Below are 17261 nucleotides of genomic sequence, written 5' to 3' on the forward strand. Positions count from 1 at the left end.
TTTTTATCTCTGTTCCTGTTTCTCTCTCTGTAATTGGGTAGGCATTTTTCTCTCCCATCAGTTACTGTGTCATGGTGGGTGGCTTTGTTTCACAGTGCTGTTCAATCACCCACCTTCTTTCTCCTATACATTAAAGACCTTTCACTGACCAATAACTCTAGTAAATAAGAGGATCAAATCTCTCTTCTTGGATTGCATTTTCCTCTTGCCTTTCATGGCACAGCCTCTAACTAGATATCCCTTGCTGCTCAAAATGCTACTTTTCATCCATCATTCTATCAATTTTTGCAGTTTAATTCACAGCGCAAAAAAGAAAATAAATGTTTATTTATTTAGCTACTACTGTTCTGCTGGTTTTATACCATTCAGATTATATAGAGCACCAAAAATTCACAAACCCAATGCTCCCTTATGCCCAGTTATTATTATTATTACATGACACCTCCAGGGAGTGCGAAGACTCATCGAGAGAGGACACTTACTCTACATCTCTCTGACTCCACCACTCAATCCACCAATTATACCAACATCATCTACCACCCGCCACTGGTATTTAATCACAAACATCAATGTCCACGGCGGGATTCGAACCCGCAGCCTTTTGACTGGAGAGTGGTTACGCTAACCGCTTGGCCAACCAGGCCAGCAAATTGATAGTATAGAATATTGATAGTATAGATAATCTTACATAGAAACTTAACAGGTGGCAAAATTTCTTCCTCCTCCCCAGGCAACTCTTCCTCCTTTGTAAAAATTTTTTTTTCACTCTATATTAAAAAGCATATCTTAAAAACTTTTCATTGTAATTAGCTTTGATATTATTTTACTGCTTAAAAACGTACCACTATGTGAGACCTTTCATTTCATTAAGTTTCATTTTTCCCCTAGACTTAAATTATTTAAATTTATAGTGCATGCAAGTTATGTCACATGGAAAGGAAGATATATGGGGAAACTGGATGGGACAGCAGTGTGGAGGGGGGGGGGGGCCCTTCTTCAGCCAGTTTCTTCATTCTCAAAATATTCTTAATGCAGTCTAGAGGAAGGCGATTTGGCTAATAGATGGTCCTCTCCGACTAACTTCATTCACTCACTATTTCAATGTCAGTTTGTTTCAACTCTGTCTTTTCTACGTGTACTTCTGTGGCTCCATTCAGCTGACATCCATTATTTCTCTGATTTCTATTTGTTCTTCAAAAAAAAAAACAAATTCCTTTTACAGTCCACCTTCGAACTCATTGAATTCTCTTTTACTCCATCTGTCTCTGTCAGCCTTCATTACAAGAATTATCTCCAGCTTTTCAAGAAAAATGTCAAATTTTTTTTTCATTTCTTCTTCTTGCCTATGTCTTATGCACTACACTGTACTTACATGTTCTCTCTCAAATTTGGTGTTGATTTTAAAACAAAGATGGTTTTTGACTGGCATTTCCAAATCACATTTAAGAACATTCTTTCATGTAGTTGATCTCATCTGTTGACAAATGCAAAGTTCACATAATTAAGTTAATGACACTTATGGATGAAAAAACAGAAGTGATGTTTTTTGCCTTCAATGTTTTTCACTGAAGGCAAAAACTTCAGGTTTGAACTTTGAGGTTCACAGGTTTTTAAATAATAATCTTATAATTAATAAAGCAAAACTTATTACAGCAATCCCATTAAACAAAACAATTTAATCCAGTTATAGAATTTACAGAAGATATAAATACAAATCTATGTTTTTTTTATTTGGATTTCTTTAATGTTTCATTTTTAATGGTTAAGATTAGGTTGAATTTCGTAAGTCTATTATCATATAGGGATTTAAGTAATAAACTCTTAATCCAAAATTTAAAAAAAAATGTATGAAATGCATTTTAATATGAAGTCCTATTATGCTATGTTTGTTTTGATGGTTATCATATTGTAACCTGTTTCTGCATCCAATTTATCTAAGTTTTCATCTCGTTCTTTGCAAATTAAACTTAAGTGAATCACATGAGCATTCTGGCATACAATTTTTGCTGCAGTGCCAGTAATCTGCTCATTTCAGAAAATAAGGAATGTATTTTCTCAAGTAATATTGACCTTTTATTGATTAGCAAAATGTAAAAATAAGACATCAAAGGAATCTTACATGTGAGACAGATCAGAGACTCTGGAGGAAGAGTATTAAGAAGGGATGCGGATATAAAAAACAGATGGAGAATATACTTTGAAGGACTTTTGAATGAGGAAAATCTGAGGACTCACAGAGAAGATGGGCAGCCTTATAAGGGGATGGTGCAGAACATCAGTAGAGTGGAAGTGAAGGAGGCCATGAAGAGAATAAACAATGGAAAATCGGTGGGCCCTGACAGGAGACATGAAAGGCACTGGGGAAGAGGGCATTGATCTGCTGTGGGAACTGTTCATAAAAGTTTGCCAACAGGAAAAATATACCCGAGGAGTGGAGGGAAAGTACTCTTGTCTCCATCTACAAGGGTAAAGGCACAAGACTGCAAGAATTACAAAAGAATAAAGTTGATGTCCCACACAATGAAAATCCTAGGAAGGTTCTTGGAAGTTGAGGAAGGAGATGGAGATTGCAAAGGAGCAATTTGGCTTCATTCCTGGTCGATCAAGGACAAATAATATCTTTGGGTTACGGCAGATGATGGAAAAGTTTTGAGAGAAACAACAAGAACCATATTGGGTGTTTATTGACCTGGAGAAAGCGTACGATAGAGTGCCAAGGCAAGAAGTCTGGAGGTGTCTGAGGGAGAAGAAGGTACCAGAGAAATATGTCAGGTTGGTGCAGAAGATGTACAGAAATGTGAAGCCAAGAGTTCGGACCTGCCTGGGACAGACAGAAAGTTTTCAAATGACAGATGGCTTGCATCAAGGGTCAGTGTTAAGTCCGTTCCTGTTTAATATTGTGATGGAGGTGGTGACGGAGAAGGTGAGAGAAGACATGGCTTGGAACAATGTTCTATGCGAATGACATCTTGCTGTGTGTAGAATCAAGAGAAGTGGCAGCTAAACTGGAAAGTTGGAGGAAAGTACTGGAAGAGAGAGAGGTATGAGACTGAGCAGAAGTAAGACAGAGTATATGCGTTGCAAAGTGGATGGTGGCCAGGAGACAGATCTGGAGCTGGAAGGAAATGTCATCAGGAACGTTATGGACTTTAGATAATTAGGTTCAACAGTGAAAGAGGATGGAGAGGCTGAGAAGGAAGTGGGATGCAGGATGGAGGAACCGGAGAGAAATGGCTGGAGTGCTATGTGATAAGAGGGTGCTGATCAGTTTAAAAGGCAAAAATCTATAGGACAGCAGTGAGACCAGCTATGACATATGCTATGGAAACTGGGAAACTGTGGCCCTGAGGAAAAATAACATCATCAAGATGGAGGTAGCGGAGATGAGAATGCTTAGGTGGATGTGTGGTGTGACCAGAAAGTCATTTCTCAGATGATCCTATGTGAGGGGGGGGGGGGCAGTGAAAGTTACAAACTTAGGAGCAAAGATACAGAAGGCAAGGTTGAGATGGTTTGGCCATGTTATGAGGAGGGAAGATGAATATGTGGGAAGAAAGGTCATGCAGATAGATGTGCAGGGGAGGTGGAAGCATGGGTGGTCAAAGAAGAGATGGAGGGAGCTGGTGGAGGAGGACTTGAGGATGAAGAACTTGGATTGTGATTACAGCCCAAGACAGGAGGATGTGGAGGAGACTCACAAAAAACAGCAACCCCACTTAAGTGGGACAAGCTGCAGAAGAAAAAGTGTCTATTTAATAGGAACCAAGACAGAGAGAGATCAGTGATTATTTCTCTTACTTTATTTTTCATTCTCATGGTTGCTTAAGGGTAAAAGCTAGATAACTGGGAGGAGGAGACCTTGGCATACCCTTTTAAGAAATGTGGAGCATTGATAACCCTTCTGACTGCATGTCAGGTCCTTATCTTTTTGTGGTTGCACCTCATTAGTAGGTATCTGTTTGGATACTGAATGAATGTGATTAGGTTGAAAATTTGGGATTTATAGACCAAATTGTATCCTTATTGACTTATACCAAAACAAAAAAATGGTAAAACATGACGGAATGTCCTGCCAGCTGGGATGTCATCCAGTTAAGCAAGATCTCCACTGTTTTTATTATGTTATTATTATTATGTGTCACTTCCAAGTACCCATCATGGAAGGGCATACTACTCCACTACACAACTCATTGTCTTCCTTCTTAATCTGACATACATAGTGACAACACACACACACACACAATGCTGTTTACTGCCTACCACAGTAGTATATTTCTGTAAATTGCATGTATGTTCTCTTGGTCAATTTGCCTGTATGCAGGATGAAAAACCTGAGTTTCTGGAAGAAAAATCCTGCTGTCTCCATATGAGATCACCTAACTCACCTTCACTCGAAAATGCCCATGTGCCTCTCATCATGACCAGAACCAAACTATGGAGGCATTTTTTGTAACTGTACCAACCCCCTTGAGCACAATATAAGAGGTTCATGGTACATAACCATGAACATAAGAGGACCAAAAGATAAGAAATGAAAGTAGCAAAAGAATTAAAGAGATACCAACTTCACATAATTGGTGTTACTGGAACAACGCAGACAAAAACAGATTAGATTAGCTTCTTCTAAACAACAAATACAAGATATTTTGTTCAGGTATTAGGATCATGGAAAGGAAGGAATAGTAATAGTGTTCAACACTAAACACAAGAATCATCTTTTTGAATGGCAGGTGGTATCAAGTAGAGTAATGTGGACAAACATCAGAATGCCCAATTGGACAATTGGCTCCTTTACGTGAGAGTACCAGGTTGAACAATAACAGTCAGCTAATGGAACACACCCCAACTCAACATCAGCAGAAGTCAAGTTAGTTGTTCACATGTAACATCTTGACATCATATGGTCACTCCCATACCTCATCGTGTTTTGGGAGTGAAGTCGTCTGCTAAAAGAAGCAGTGAGGTTATAGATGCCCTTTCCACAAAGATCTGTGCTTCTGGTGGGATTCAAATCCACAGCCTCTTGGTTGGAGAAGAGATATTCTAACCATGTGGCTAACCAAGAAGTCAAGTTAGACACATCGGTATGTTTTTTATTTACATGATGCTGATGTAAATCAGAGGTAGAAAATTCATTGCAGTAAGTATATATTATTTTTTTTATCACTATTTTTCATATATTTTCCACTAGGAATGAAAAAAATGCTAGTTTGGCATGACTGTGGGATGCTAGGAAAATTTTTTTAGTGGGCAATTAGAAAAATATTGACTGAAAAAAAAAAAAATATATATATATATATATATACACATACATACAGTAAAACCCTGTTTTTACGTTCCCACAATTTACGTTTTCCTGCCATTTACGTCATTTATCGTTGGTCCCGTCTTAAGGCCTATTCTTACGATATATCGTTTTCCTGCCATTAACAACTTGATGTGGACGTTATTTCCCGTGATTTGCGTTTTTTTCCTCGGGTGGCAATACTGATTTTCGAATTGATTTCTGGGGAAATCTGTGCATTTCTGTTACCAGATGGCATTGCTTTCAGCTGTAGTTTGGCTTCCGCCATCATGGCGGCCTGCATGCTTGCAGCAGTAATGTAGTGATGACCGATACCATGATTTTTCAATCACAGTAAGAATTGATATTGCAGAATTTCTGCTATGTAATTTAGCATGTGAAAGTTGCTTTCAAGTTGCAGTGGTAGATTATTTATATTAGTAATATGGAGAAAAAAGACAGAAAATGCATTTCTGTAGAAAAAAAGATGGCAATTCTGCGACGTGTAGATTGGCATGCCAGAACACGTGTATTTAGCAAAAGATCTTGGACTCTCTGTGTCCATTTTGAACACGATAGTAAAAAAACAGGTCAAGCATTGAACTCAATGCAAAGCAATCTGCACTGTCAAAAAAAAAAAAAAAAAAAAACCGAAAAGCAAAAACAATCAACAATTAAAGATTTTTTTTAAATAGATAAATGTAAGTAATTGTAAATTCATTTATTTTCAGTTATTAAATTTTGTAATTGAGTAGGTAGACTCACATACTAGCAGTAAGTCATCTTTTGGCCTTTTTAAAATGTTTATTTTACATTTCCCGCTATTTACACTTTTTTCTATCAGTCCCTTGAAAAGTGTAAAAACGGGGTTTTACTGTAAATATATTTAGGAAGCAGGGCAAAATTACTAAAAAAAAAAAAAAAAGGGGGGGGGGACTCGAGAAACACTGATTCTTATGGATCACATTATGAAGTAAAGTGGCATTAAGCCTGATATGAATATTAGAGATGTTTACGTCTCAGCTGTGCTATGCAGATGATGTTTTTCTCTTTTAAGTAGATAGAAAGTACAAGTTTGCAGGATTCCTTAACTGATCTGAATTACTGCAGTAACAAATTTGATAGGAAAATCAACAATAAAACAAAATATGCAAATAGATAGGAACATTGAAAACATCAGCTGCACCCTGAATGGAAAATCTAGATAACAACTAAAACACTTCTGCTCTTTAGTCACAATTTTTATTAAATATGGAAATAGATAACATAGTAAGAAAGCTGCTATGGTAGAGAATCAGCTGAATAAATTACTGTGGTATTATAGAGAAATTAGGACACTGAACTGACTGCAGGAGTGTTCAAACCTGTTTTAATTTACAGATTTACAAGCTGGATTAGAAACAAAACACTTGATCAAAGAATGGAGAAGACCACAGATATAAGCATTCTGAGAAAAATTAGAATGGTGAACAGATGGCATCAGTAGTGGAATCATATTAAAAATGTAAACATTAGGAATGAACTTGATTTTAGCATTCAGGAATGTATTAGCAGAATTAATCTCAGATGGTATTGGTCACTTGAACAGAATGGGAAAAAAAAGGTCAGCAAAATAGGCACTTGATGCTAAAAAAAAGACCTAAATAAAAATCAAGATTTAGATGGAATAATACAGTGATAAGTTCCTTAGAAGACTGAAATATAAGATCCGATGATATCGAAATCCTGAGAGAGAACAGTAATTTGGAGAAAAATTGTCAATAGGAAGTTAGCAATTTGTAAATTTCATGTAGTACTGTAGTAGTGTTCTGTACTCCCCTTGAGCAAAATACACATCATGAGTTTGATGAAGTTGATATCTCACTTGCTTTCTTGGCTTAAGTCATGTTGCCATTTCGCCAGAGGTTCGGGAATTTCTTTTATTTTCAAGTGGTTTGATATGAAAAAATGCATAATAGAGAATATAGTTTTCTGTTTAATTTTGGCTGTTGTATTGATATACATTCTAATTTTTATTAAATAAATTTATAACTATTTTTAGGTTGAAATTGATTATGATTTAACAGATGAAACTTGGAATTATATGTCAAGCTTTAATCCTTTTCACTGTGAATTTGGACAACTTCAGGTTTGTGTTTTAGTTGCATGAACTGTGTTAAACATTACCTTCTAACAAAGTTTAAAGTGGCATTGTTATTTTAAATGCAATTTGAAATATTTAGTAATCATAAGAATCTGGTGTTGCTGTAGCACTAAAAATGAAAGATGAGAGAAGAAAAATATTTCAATTAATAACTTAACACATATAAAACCAACAGTAATAACTTTAATGAATTAAAAGTACAAATATTTCGTACTGAAAGTAACAGTACATCATCAGTGTAGAACAAACAGTTAAAGGAATAGAATACAAAGTACAGAACAGTCAGTGGATTACCAATGAAAATTGTTGCTGCATGCCAGAAAATTAATATTAATAAATTATTATTAAATAATTCTTAAAAACTATTTCATTGATGGTTGCATAAGATAAGAATCTCCCAACCTTTTGGGGGGGAGAGAGAGAGAGAGAGAGAGAGAGAGAGAGAGAGAGTCATTTCGATTCAAATTCGGCTGATGTAAAAGGGCTTCACAACTTTCTCTGAAAAGGCGTTCATATTTAAACTTGCATCTGTGGAGAAGACAAGCTTTATTCCACTGGATATTATGTTTAGTGTCAATGCTATGTTGTGATAGACCAGATTAGGTTTTCATGTATTAGATGTAATAATGATGTTCATTCATTCTTTTTTCACAGAACGGCCTGTCTGTCCAAAGTATGAAAAATTGCATTCACATGGTATCTGATAAACACCAGCTAATGAAAGAGGTGCCAATTTGTCTTTTGTAGATGGCAACGAGTGAGAAAGTTTGTTGATGGGAAAATATGTGGGAATAAGATGATACCTCTTTAGAATTCTGCCAATAGGTTCTGAGATGTCTGTAAAGGGATTAGACCTCTGCAGTCTATTGAGGAATCCTGAGGTGTTGTAACATAGGAGTCAATTATCTGTTGGATTTGATTAGGGTCGTAAACCATTAGATTCTATTAACTTTTTTTTATAGTGAAAAGTTCTTGTTGTAAGCTTAAGGGAGTGGGGAGGAGCACACTTCATGTGCTCTATTAATTAAAGATTTGATAACACCAATTTTTTGAGAGGTGTGATGAGCAGACTTTTGATGAATGTATCTGCCAGTAAAGGTAGATTTTCGATAGACAGTACCAGAGGATGTGCATGTAAGGAGGATGTCCAAGAATGGTAGACTACCAGCTTTTTCTTTTTCCATGGTGAATGGAATGCATGGGTGAAGCTATTTATCTGATGGAGGAATATGGTAAGTTCCTCTTCAGCATGTGGCCAAATAGCAAAGATATCATCGACATAACAAAACCAAAGAGAGGGTTGGGGATGAATGGATGAGAACAAGGTGTCTTCCAGATGTTTCAAAAAATAGTTTGCCAGAGGTGGAGACAGAGGGCTACCCATTGCAGTACCTTCAACTTATTTGTAGATCATATTTTTCCAGCTGAAATATCCTGAATGTATAACAAATTCAAAAATATTTGCAATATCTGGAGGATAATCATCATATAGTAAGTTGATAGTGTCAGCTAATGGAATATTGGTAAAAAGGGAAACAATATCAAAACTGACTAACGAGTCAGACTCCTTGATTTGAACATCCTTGATTTGTTCAAGAAAATATTTAGAATTTTTGATGAATGATCTAGAATGTCCGGTAAGGGCAGTTAATGAACGTGACAAAAATTTAGCAATTCAATACGTGGGAGAGTCAATACAATTCACGATGGGTCTTACTGGATAACCTTCGTTATGGATTTTTGGGAGGCCATATAAACGAGGAGTTCTTGCAAAATGAGTGCAGTTTATTCACGGTGTTTTGATCCCAACTGATAACTTCATCAAGCAACTTATATAGTTGTTTAATTTTTGAATTTATAGGATTATGATTGATTTCTTGATAGGTGGAGGTATCTTGTACAAGGCAGGTTACTTTACTCTCATAGTCAGCCTTATCCATGACCACTACAGCTTTTCCTTTATTCAGCTTTTGAAATAGATATTTCACTATTTTTCTTTAATGAAGTTAGAGCATGGATTTCAGCACTCGATAAATCACATGGCGGTAATTTGCTTTTAAAAAGAGAGGCCGCAACTTCAAATCGTTGTTTGTTAGCATCTTCGCTAGGAAGTTCTGACAGATTACATTCAATGTTATGCAAAAAATTGAGATAAGGGACGTGTTTAGGTAATATGGAAAAATCAAGGCCTTTAGCTATGCACTCCTTTCAGCATCAGATAAAGGGCATCCAAAAATATTAACAATCGATTTATTCGTAGGCGTGTTGTCAGAGGTAATTTTCTGCTTACGGTATAGCGTTTGATATTTTTGCATAAGTTTGCAGGAATGTTTTTCATAGGAACGGGCTAAAGATTGTTTAGACATTCGAAGAAGGATATCCAGTAATTCGTCATCCAGGACAGCTGAAATTTTTTCTTTCAAGATCCAAAATAGAATGAATGTTAAATGCTAAATCTTTTTTAGTCACCCGAAGTTGGTTCCGTATTTTGCTAACAAACTACGATTTGTTATGATTTTAAAAAATGGTGATTTTTTGGCAATTAAAAAAAAAATTTCCTTGTGACTGTAGATGTGTGTTTCACAGGGCCAGTTTGCCTATTCTGGAAAAACCCAAGTTTCCCAGTGGAAAAAACCCCCTACCTTCGTATGAGACTCGCTAACTCACCTCTAGTTGAAAGAGACCTGATAAAGGGCCCCTCATGTCTTGGATTGGAATGAAACTCAGGTCTTTCCAACCAAAGGACTTCGTCTATACCAATAGCTACAGAGGCTCTAATCAACTCACTGTAGTAATACCATAATAACAAACTCTTGCCCACTATGACTATCAAAAAAGTCCTGAATTAAGCTTGATGCTGATCTAAAAGTAATTCACTCCAGTCAGCTACTGTACATACCAGCCACTGAATTAGAAACTTTTATTTAATACTATGTTGGACTTCCTTTAGCCCCAGTTATAGCACAAATGATTTTGTTGGATTGCATCTACTTCTATAACACCAGGTGTTCACCAGACAGTCCTCTAACTGACTCACATTTGATGGAAGAGGACTTCGCTCCCAGATCTTTTTTCTAACATGTCCCATATATTATTTAAATTAAGGGGATATTTAATCCCACATTATTTCAAAGCCGAATAAGAAAACTGTAAGATAGAAATCAAAGAGTTTCATGTAGAATATAGCAAACTATTAAAGTTCGGTGAGTCCATGCGTGTGCAAACACCTGGGTGGTACAATACCGGGCAACTCATTATAAAGGTGGATAAAGCTAGGATTGCTGTGCACCTTTTTGACAACTCGTACTGTAAAGTATTAAAGCTATTATCACTATAATCTTGGTATTATTTGGTCTACCTACTCACTGATGAGACCTCAATAAAGGTTGAAACCGGTCTGGGTAGTGACCTATCTCCCTTAATGTAAAACAACATACGTCTCCTAGGGGGTGAATTTTACATTAGGGCAAATACTAAGAATAGCTATCCTAGTTTATCCACCTTTACAACGAGTTGTCCGGCATTGTACCACCTAGGTGTTTGCTCATGCTTGGACTCACCAAACTATTATAGTTTGCTATATTCGGCACGAAACTCTTTGATTTCTATCTTAGAGTTTTCTTATTCGGCTTTGAAATAATGTGGGATTAAATATTCCCTTAATTTAAATAATTTTAACATCGCTGAAGTGAAGCTCTTTATTTCATTAATGTCCCATATATTCTCAATTGGGTTCAGATCTAGCCCGATTGAGAAAATATGGGACATTAATACTGGGTTTTGTTGATGGCCAGGGAAGACGATGGAAGTCGATGTCATGCTTGCTGAATCACTGCTGAACAATTCTTGCGCATAAACAGTAGCATTGTCGTCCATGAAACAACCATCACCTTCTGGATATAAAGTCACCATTGCAGGATGGACTTGATCGGCAGCAATGTTCAGATATTCCTTGGAAAATACATGACCTTCTAGCAATATCATGGGATCCATTCCATACCAACAGATCATGCCCCACACCATGATACCAGAATCTTGAGTTATGTTTACAAGGCAAGTTGGGTTCATTATTTCATGGGGTTCCCAACAAACTCTGCCTACAATCAATACAGAACAAGGTGTACCATGACTCATCAGACCACATGACTTTTATTCCAGTCGTCCATTATTCAGTCATGGTGTTCTTGACACCACTGTAGACAATCTTTCTGGTTCTTTCCATAAATCAGTGGTTTCCATAATATTCATGCGACAGCCAACACTGAGCCTCTTCAATTCTCTGTGTATAGTTTGGTGAGATATGGGTTGGGAACAGCCTTCATTAAATGCTTCAGTCAGTTGCTGCACACAGGAAGTTCTGTTTGTCTGTACAAACCTTCTCAGGTGACAGCAATCTCGTTTCCTGATCACAGTTATACCTCTGAGACAAGCAATGAGAGTTATTTTTTCACTGGTTAAACGCCCACGATAGCTCACCATTTGAGAAAAGGATCATCTCTACTGTTTTAACCCAGGATTAGTAAGCTGGGGTGTCACAGACTACCAAAGATATAGAAAGAAATAACTGTGACACCCCACCTTACTAACAGTGGGTTAAAAATTGTCGCTTCAGCCAGCCAGACATCTACAATAAGCCCTTTATTGAACTCTGAAAGATCCTGTTTTTCTCATGCTGATCAACACTATTGATTACACTGGCCAACAAAAAAAAAATTTTTTCTGCTGATTATGATCTGACACTTGTTTTTTACTAATTTGGGTGCACTGATTTCAAATATCAAACCCATTTTTCTCTATCACATCAGGTTTTTCCTCTATGGCATTTTCTTTTTGCTAATTTGTAAGTTTTTGATAGTTTTAAGGAGGCAGTACTATTTAGAGGATCAAAAAAATAATTTTTTTAATATTATTTTCTGAAAGTATGTACTTTTAAAAATCTGTTCCTAACTTTTTATCAAGAAATTCGAAAAATTCCCGAAGATATAGCCTATTATTCAAAGCAATGCGCAGATCAGAATCGGAGCACTCACCGCTCTCGCTTGTTAGTAAACGAATAAATGCGTAAGAACCTGCAATGGCACGTACTGGAACTTTTAATGCGAGAGAGGCCGATAACCGACCTAATACATTTAGGTAATGAAAAGTAGGCGATGACAACTGCCTAAAACAAATGAGTGCTATATGCATCATAGCGGACAAAGAATGATCGAAATCAGTCCATCGTTAATCGATCGTGAAAGTATGATGAGCGCGTATAACGTTTCAATAAAGTCTCTGGGTTTTTTTTGTCTTGTTAATTGCATGTTAGTCAGCAGTGAAGAAAATACATCATGTCTACTACTCGAAATTGTGTCAATAGTGTAGATTCCTTCTGCTACATTTGTGGCAGCTTTACTGTTCCCAGTCAAAGGACAAATATCACTGATTTTGTTAAGAAAGTGTACTTTGCATACTTTGACGTAAAAATTGCAGATCAGGACAAGTCATGGGCTCCAGATAAAGTGTGTAAGTCATGTGTAGAAAATTTACGACAGTGGAGCAAGGGAAAACGCCAAAAATTAGCTTTTGGCATTCCAGTGATTTGGCATAAACCGAAAAATCATGTAGATGATTGCTATTTTTGTTTAGTTCAGACTTCTGGTTATAATAAGAAGAATAAGAAAAAAATTGTGTATCCAAATCTCGACTCAGCAATTCGGCCAGTTGCTCATTCCAATGAAATAGCCGTGCCAATTTATAAAGGACTTCCTTTACTTGAGAATGAGCATGATCGGGATATGCCAGATTTTCTTGAGGAGCAAGACCTGGATGTTGATTTAGACAATGAAAATTTAATTTCTAGTTCTGGACCGCAAAGTTTTACTTAAGCGGAATTGAATGACTTAGTAAGAGATTTGGGCCTATCAAAGGAATCATCGGAATTGTTAGCTTCAAGATTAAATGAAAAAAACTTACTGGAGCAAGATACGAAGATAACTTTTTATCGTAGCAGGGAAAGTAATCTTATACAATATTTTAAACATGAGTGTGGGTTTGTTTACTGTAACAATGTGTCAGGTTTACTAACTGAAATGAGTGTTGTACAATATCATCCAAATGAGTGGCGTTTATCGACAGTTCAAGCAGAAGTCTCAAGTGTGTCTTACTACACAATGAGAATGTATATGGCTCAATTCCTATTGGCTATTCAGTCCACTTAAAGGAAACATATGAGGACATTAAAAAGTTTCTGAAGTTATTAAAATATACAGACCATAACTGGATCATCTGTGTGGATCTTAAAATGGTGAACTTTTTACTTGGCTTTCAAAGAGGATATACAAAGTTTCCCTGTTTTCTATGCTTCTGGGATAGTCGAGCTAGAAACCAACACTGGAGTCAGAAACATTGGCCTCTTAGAATATCCTTAAATGTTGGAGAACAGAATGTTATAAATCAACCTTTAATCGACAGAGAAAAAATCATTTTTCCGCCTCTACACATCAAACTAGGTCTTATGAAGCAGTATGTTAAAGCAGATTTACAAGGTGACTGTTTCCAATACATATGTGAAAAATTTCCACGACTTAGTTATGAAAAAATTAAAGCCGGTGTATTTGATGGACCGCAAATTAGAACTTGAATGAGAGACCCAAATTTCATCAACTCTATGAACGAAATTGAGAAAGAGGCCTGGACTTCGTTTACGATGGTTGCGAATAATTTTCTTGGAAACAAAAAAGCGTGCAATTACAAAGATCTAGTGGAAACAACGCTTGAAAATTTCCAGCGCCTAGGTTGCAACATGAGCATAAAGCTTCATTTCCTATACGGTCATCTTGATAGATTTCCCGAGAATTTAGGTGCTGTAAGCGATGAACAAGGCGAAATATTTCATCAAGACTTAAAAACTATGGAAGATTGGTACCAAGGAAGATGGGATTCTCACATTATGGCCGACTACTGTTGGAGTATTCAAAGGGATTGCCAAAACAGAACACACAGCAGAAATTGTTACAAACAAAAATTTATTCCCTGAAACTCATGTGTAAGTAAAATTCATCATCATCATCATACGTATCAAGGATTTAGGCCTAGTATGGCCTGTTCCGGCCTTAGAAGTCATCGTTGAATCGTTTAAGAGGACGTCCTGGTTTTCTTTTTCCTAATGGCTTATACTTTAAGGCTTGTTTTGGTATTCTTTCTGTTTTCATTCTTTGAACGTGTTCCATCCATCTATGTTTATATTTTTTAATTTTTTCAATTACTGGTTCTTGGTTTAATTCTTTCATAATATCTTCGTTTCTTTTGTGATCAAATAGGGTATACTTTGCAGTTTTTCTCATAAACTTCATTTCTGCTGTTGTTAATCTTTGTCTTTTTGTTTTATTGTCCAGATTTCGCTTCCATACATTAAGACCGGTAGGGCTAATGTATTGTATACTTTTAGCCTGGTTTGTTTTTGAACTAGGTTTGGTTTAAATATAGAGTTAATTACTCCTGTTATTTTTAAATATTTTGCAATTTTTATGTTTATATCTTTTTCATTTTCATAAGTGATCATACATCCTAGGTAGTTAAATGAATTCACCTGTTCTAAGATCTTGTTATCTAATACTATTTTAGTTCTTGTTGGAGCTTGTCCTTTAAAGGCCATAGTTTTTGATTTTTCCGTTGATATTATCATACCATAATCTTTGGATATCTCATTTAGATTTAAAATAGCTTTCTGTAAGTTATCTTCAGAATTTGTAATTATTATTTGGTCGTCTGCAAAGAGGAGAGTGTTTAAGTTAACTGTAGGTGAAAGTTTAATTCCTTAATGTAAATTTTTATTCCATTTTATTATTATTTCATTTAAGTAGATATTAAAAAGAGTTGCTGAGAGGGGACATCCCTGTCGGACCCCTTGGTTTATCTCTCTTGTATATGATAGCACATGATTTAATCTTATTTGTATTTGATTATTTTCATATATACTTGTGACAGCTTTTAGGATATTATTTGATATTTGTCTTTCTTTTAATATGTTAAATAATATGTTTCTTTTAACCTTGTCAAATGCTTTTTCAAAGTCAATAAATGCAATATGTGTTTCTAAATTATATTCTCTTCTTTTCTCTATTATTAATTTTAGGCAGAAGGCTGGGTCTATACATGATCGTCCTTTTCTAAATCCATTTTGTACCTCTAGAATAAAGTTTTCGGAATATTTCATTAGTTTGTTATTCAAAATTCTGCTGTATATTTTGTAACATGAATTTAGTATACTGATACCTCTATAGTTTTTAGGGTCATCTCTATTACCTTTCTTAAAGATAGGAATCACAATTGCTTTTTTCCATTCTATTGGGGGGGATACCAGTCGAGTAAATTTTATTTAAAAATAATGAGTCTTTTTTTGAATCTTGTTCCTGCGTGTTTATATAGTTCTGAACCTAGCTTATCTTCTCCAGGTGATTTTCCGTTTCTTGTTTCTTTCAGGCTGATTTCTAATTCTTCTTCAGTTATTTCCTTTTCATTTTCGTTAATTGTTTGCCAGTTGTCTTTTTTAAAATATTTGTCTGTCCACAGTTCTGTGTAGTAATTTAGAAATTCTTCTAATTTCAATTCAGTGTTTAATTTTATGTTTTCTTTGGTATCTGCATTTAGGTGTTACAAAATCTTATATACATTGGTTCTTATTTTATATAAATCATGTTCTAAATTAGAAACAAATTTATTCCATGATTCTCTGTCTTTTTCTGACTTCTCTTTTAGCAATGGCTCTTATTCTTTTATATTCTATTTCATCTTCTAATCTTTTACTACTTAACCATTTGTGACAGGCTTCTTTTTTCTTTTTGATTATTTCTTTGATTGTATCATCCCAGATCTTCAGTTTTTTTCTTTTATTGAATTTTTTGGTCTTTCCTAAGCTTTCGTTTGCTGCTGCATTTAGTATCGTTTTTATATTAAGCTATTCTATTTCTATTTCTTCATTTTGTTTTATTTTATCTAGATACTGGTTAATTCTTTGTTCATATAGCCATTGTACATTTGTGTCATTCAATAGTCTAGTTTTATAAACAAATGTTTCAATTTTTCTTTCTGTTCTTGTTACTTAATGATATAATCACGTAATCACAAGAAAGATATTTATTTAACCAAATATTTCGGTCTGGAAATAGCAGACCATCGTCGGTGGTATTACAAGAACAGCTATTTCCAGACCGAAATATTTGGTTAAATAAATATCTTTCTTGTGATTACGTGATTATATCATTCAGTCTTATGTCGCAAGTATCCTTAAAACAACAAGTTCTTGTTACTTGTAGCCATTTAGGTGGTAATCTTAATTTTATTTTTAATCTTAATTTTAACAAGGAAGTGGTCACTGCTTATTTCATATCCTCTGTGAACTCTAACATCTAGTGAAAATTTTGATGTCTTTTCATTTAATATGAAGTAATCTAATGTTGATTTCCATCCTCTTGCTGCCCAAGTATATTTATGTATGTCTTTGTTTATAGAAGGAATTCATTATTTTTAGGTTATTATAAACTACAAAGTCAATCAATTTTTTACCATTTCTGTTTAGAGTGTGTTCTCCATGTATTCCTATATTATTATTAATTTTCGTGTTTCCAATTCTTGCATTTAAGTCTCCTGCTAAAATTATGTAATCATTTTTATTGATTTTATTATATATGTTTTGTAGCTGATTATAAAAATCAATATTATCCTGTTCTCTTCCTTCTTCTGGAGCATATAAACCAATTATTGTTAAATAGCCTCTTTCTATTTTTATTCTAGCTTCTATTATTCTTTCATTCCATAATTTGTAATGTTTTAACTGTTTTGAAAGGGAGTTAT

At 35.2% G+C, this 17261-nt stretch overlaps 1 protein-coding gene across 1 annotated transcript in view; it reads left to right on the forward strand.

Moving 5' to 3' along the window:
• Window positions 1-17261, forward strand: part of vir (VIR_N domain-containing protein) — a 630458-nt gene that overhangs the window by 101149 nt on the left and 512048 nt on the right. The window contains exon 7 of the mRNA XM_090397685.1: window positions 7326-7412. Within this exon, the coding sequence (XP_090253811.1) occupies window positions 7326-7412 (87 nt within the window). The remainder of the gene's footprint in view (window positions 1-7325; window positions 7413-17261) is intronic.

The sequence above is a fragment of the Typopeltis vanoorti genome, chromosome 9 (genome assembly GCF_054136105.1).
Source record: "Typopeltis vanoorti isolate ZY-2024b chromosome 9, IOZ_Tvanoo_1.0, whole genome shotgun sequence".
In the NCBI taxonomy this organism is placed as follows: domain Eukaryota; kingdom Metazoa; phylum Arthropoda; class Arachnida; order Uropygi; family Thelyphonidae; genus Typopeltis; species Typopeltis vanoorti.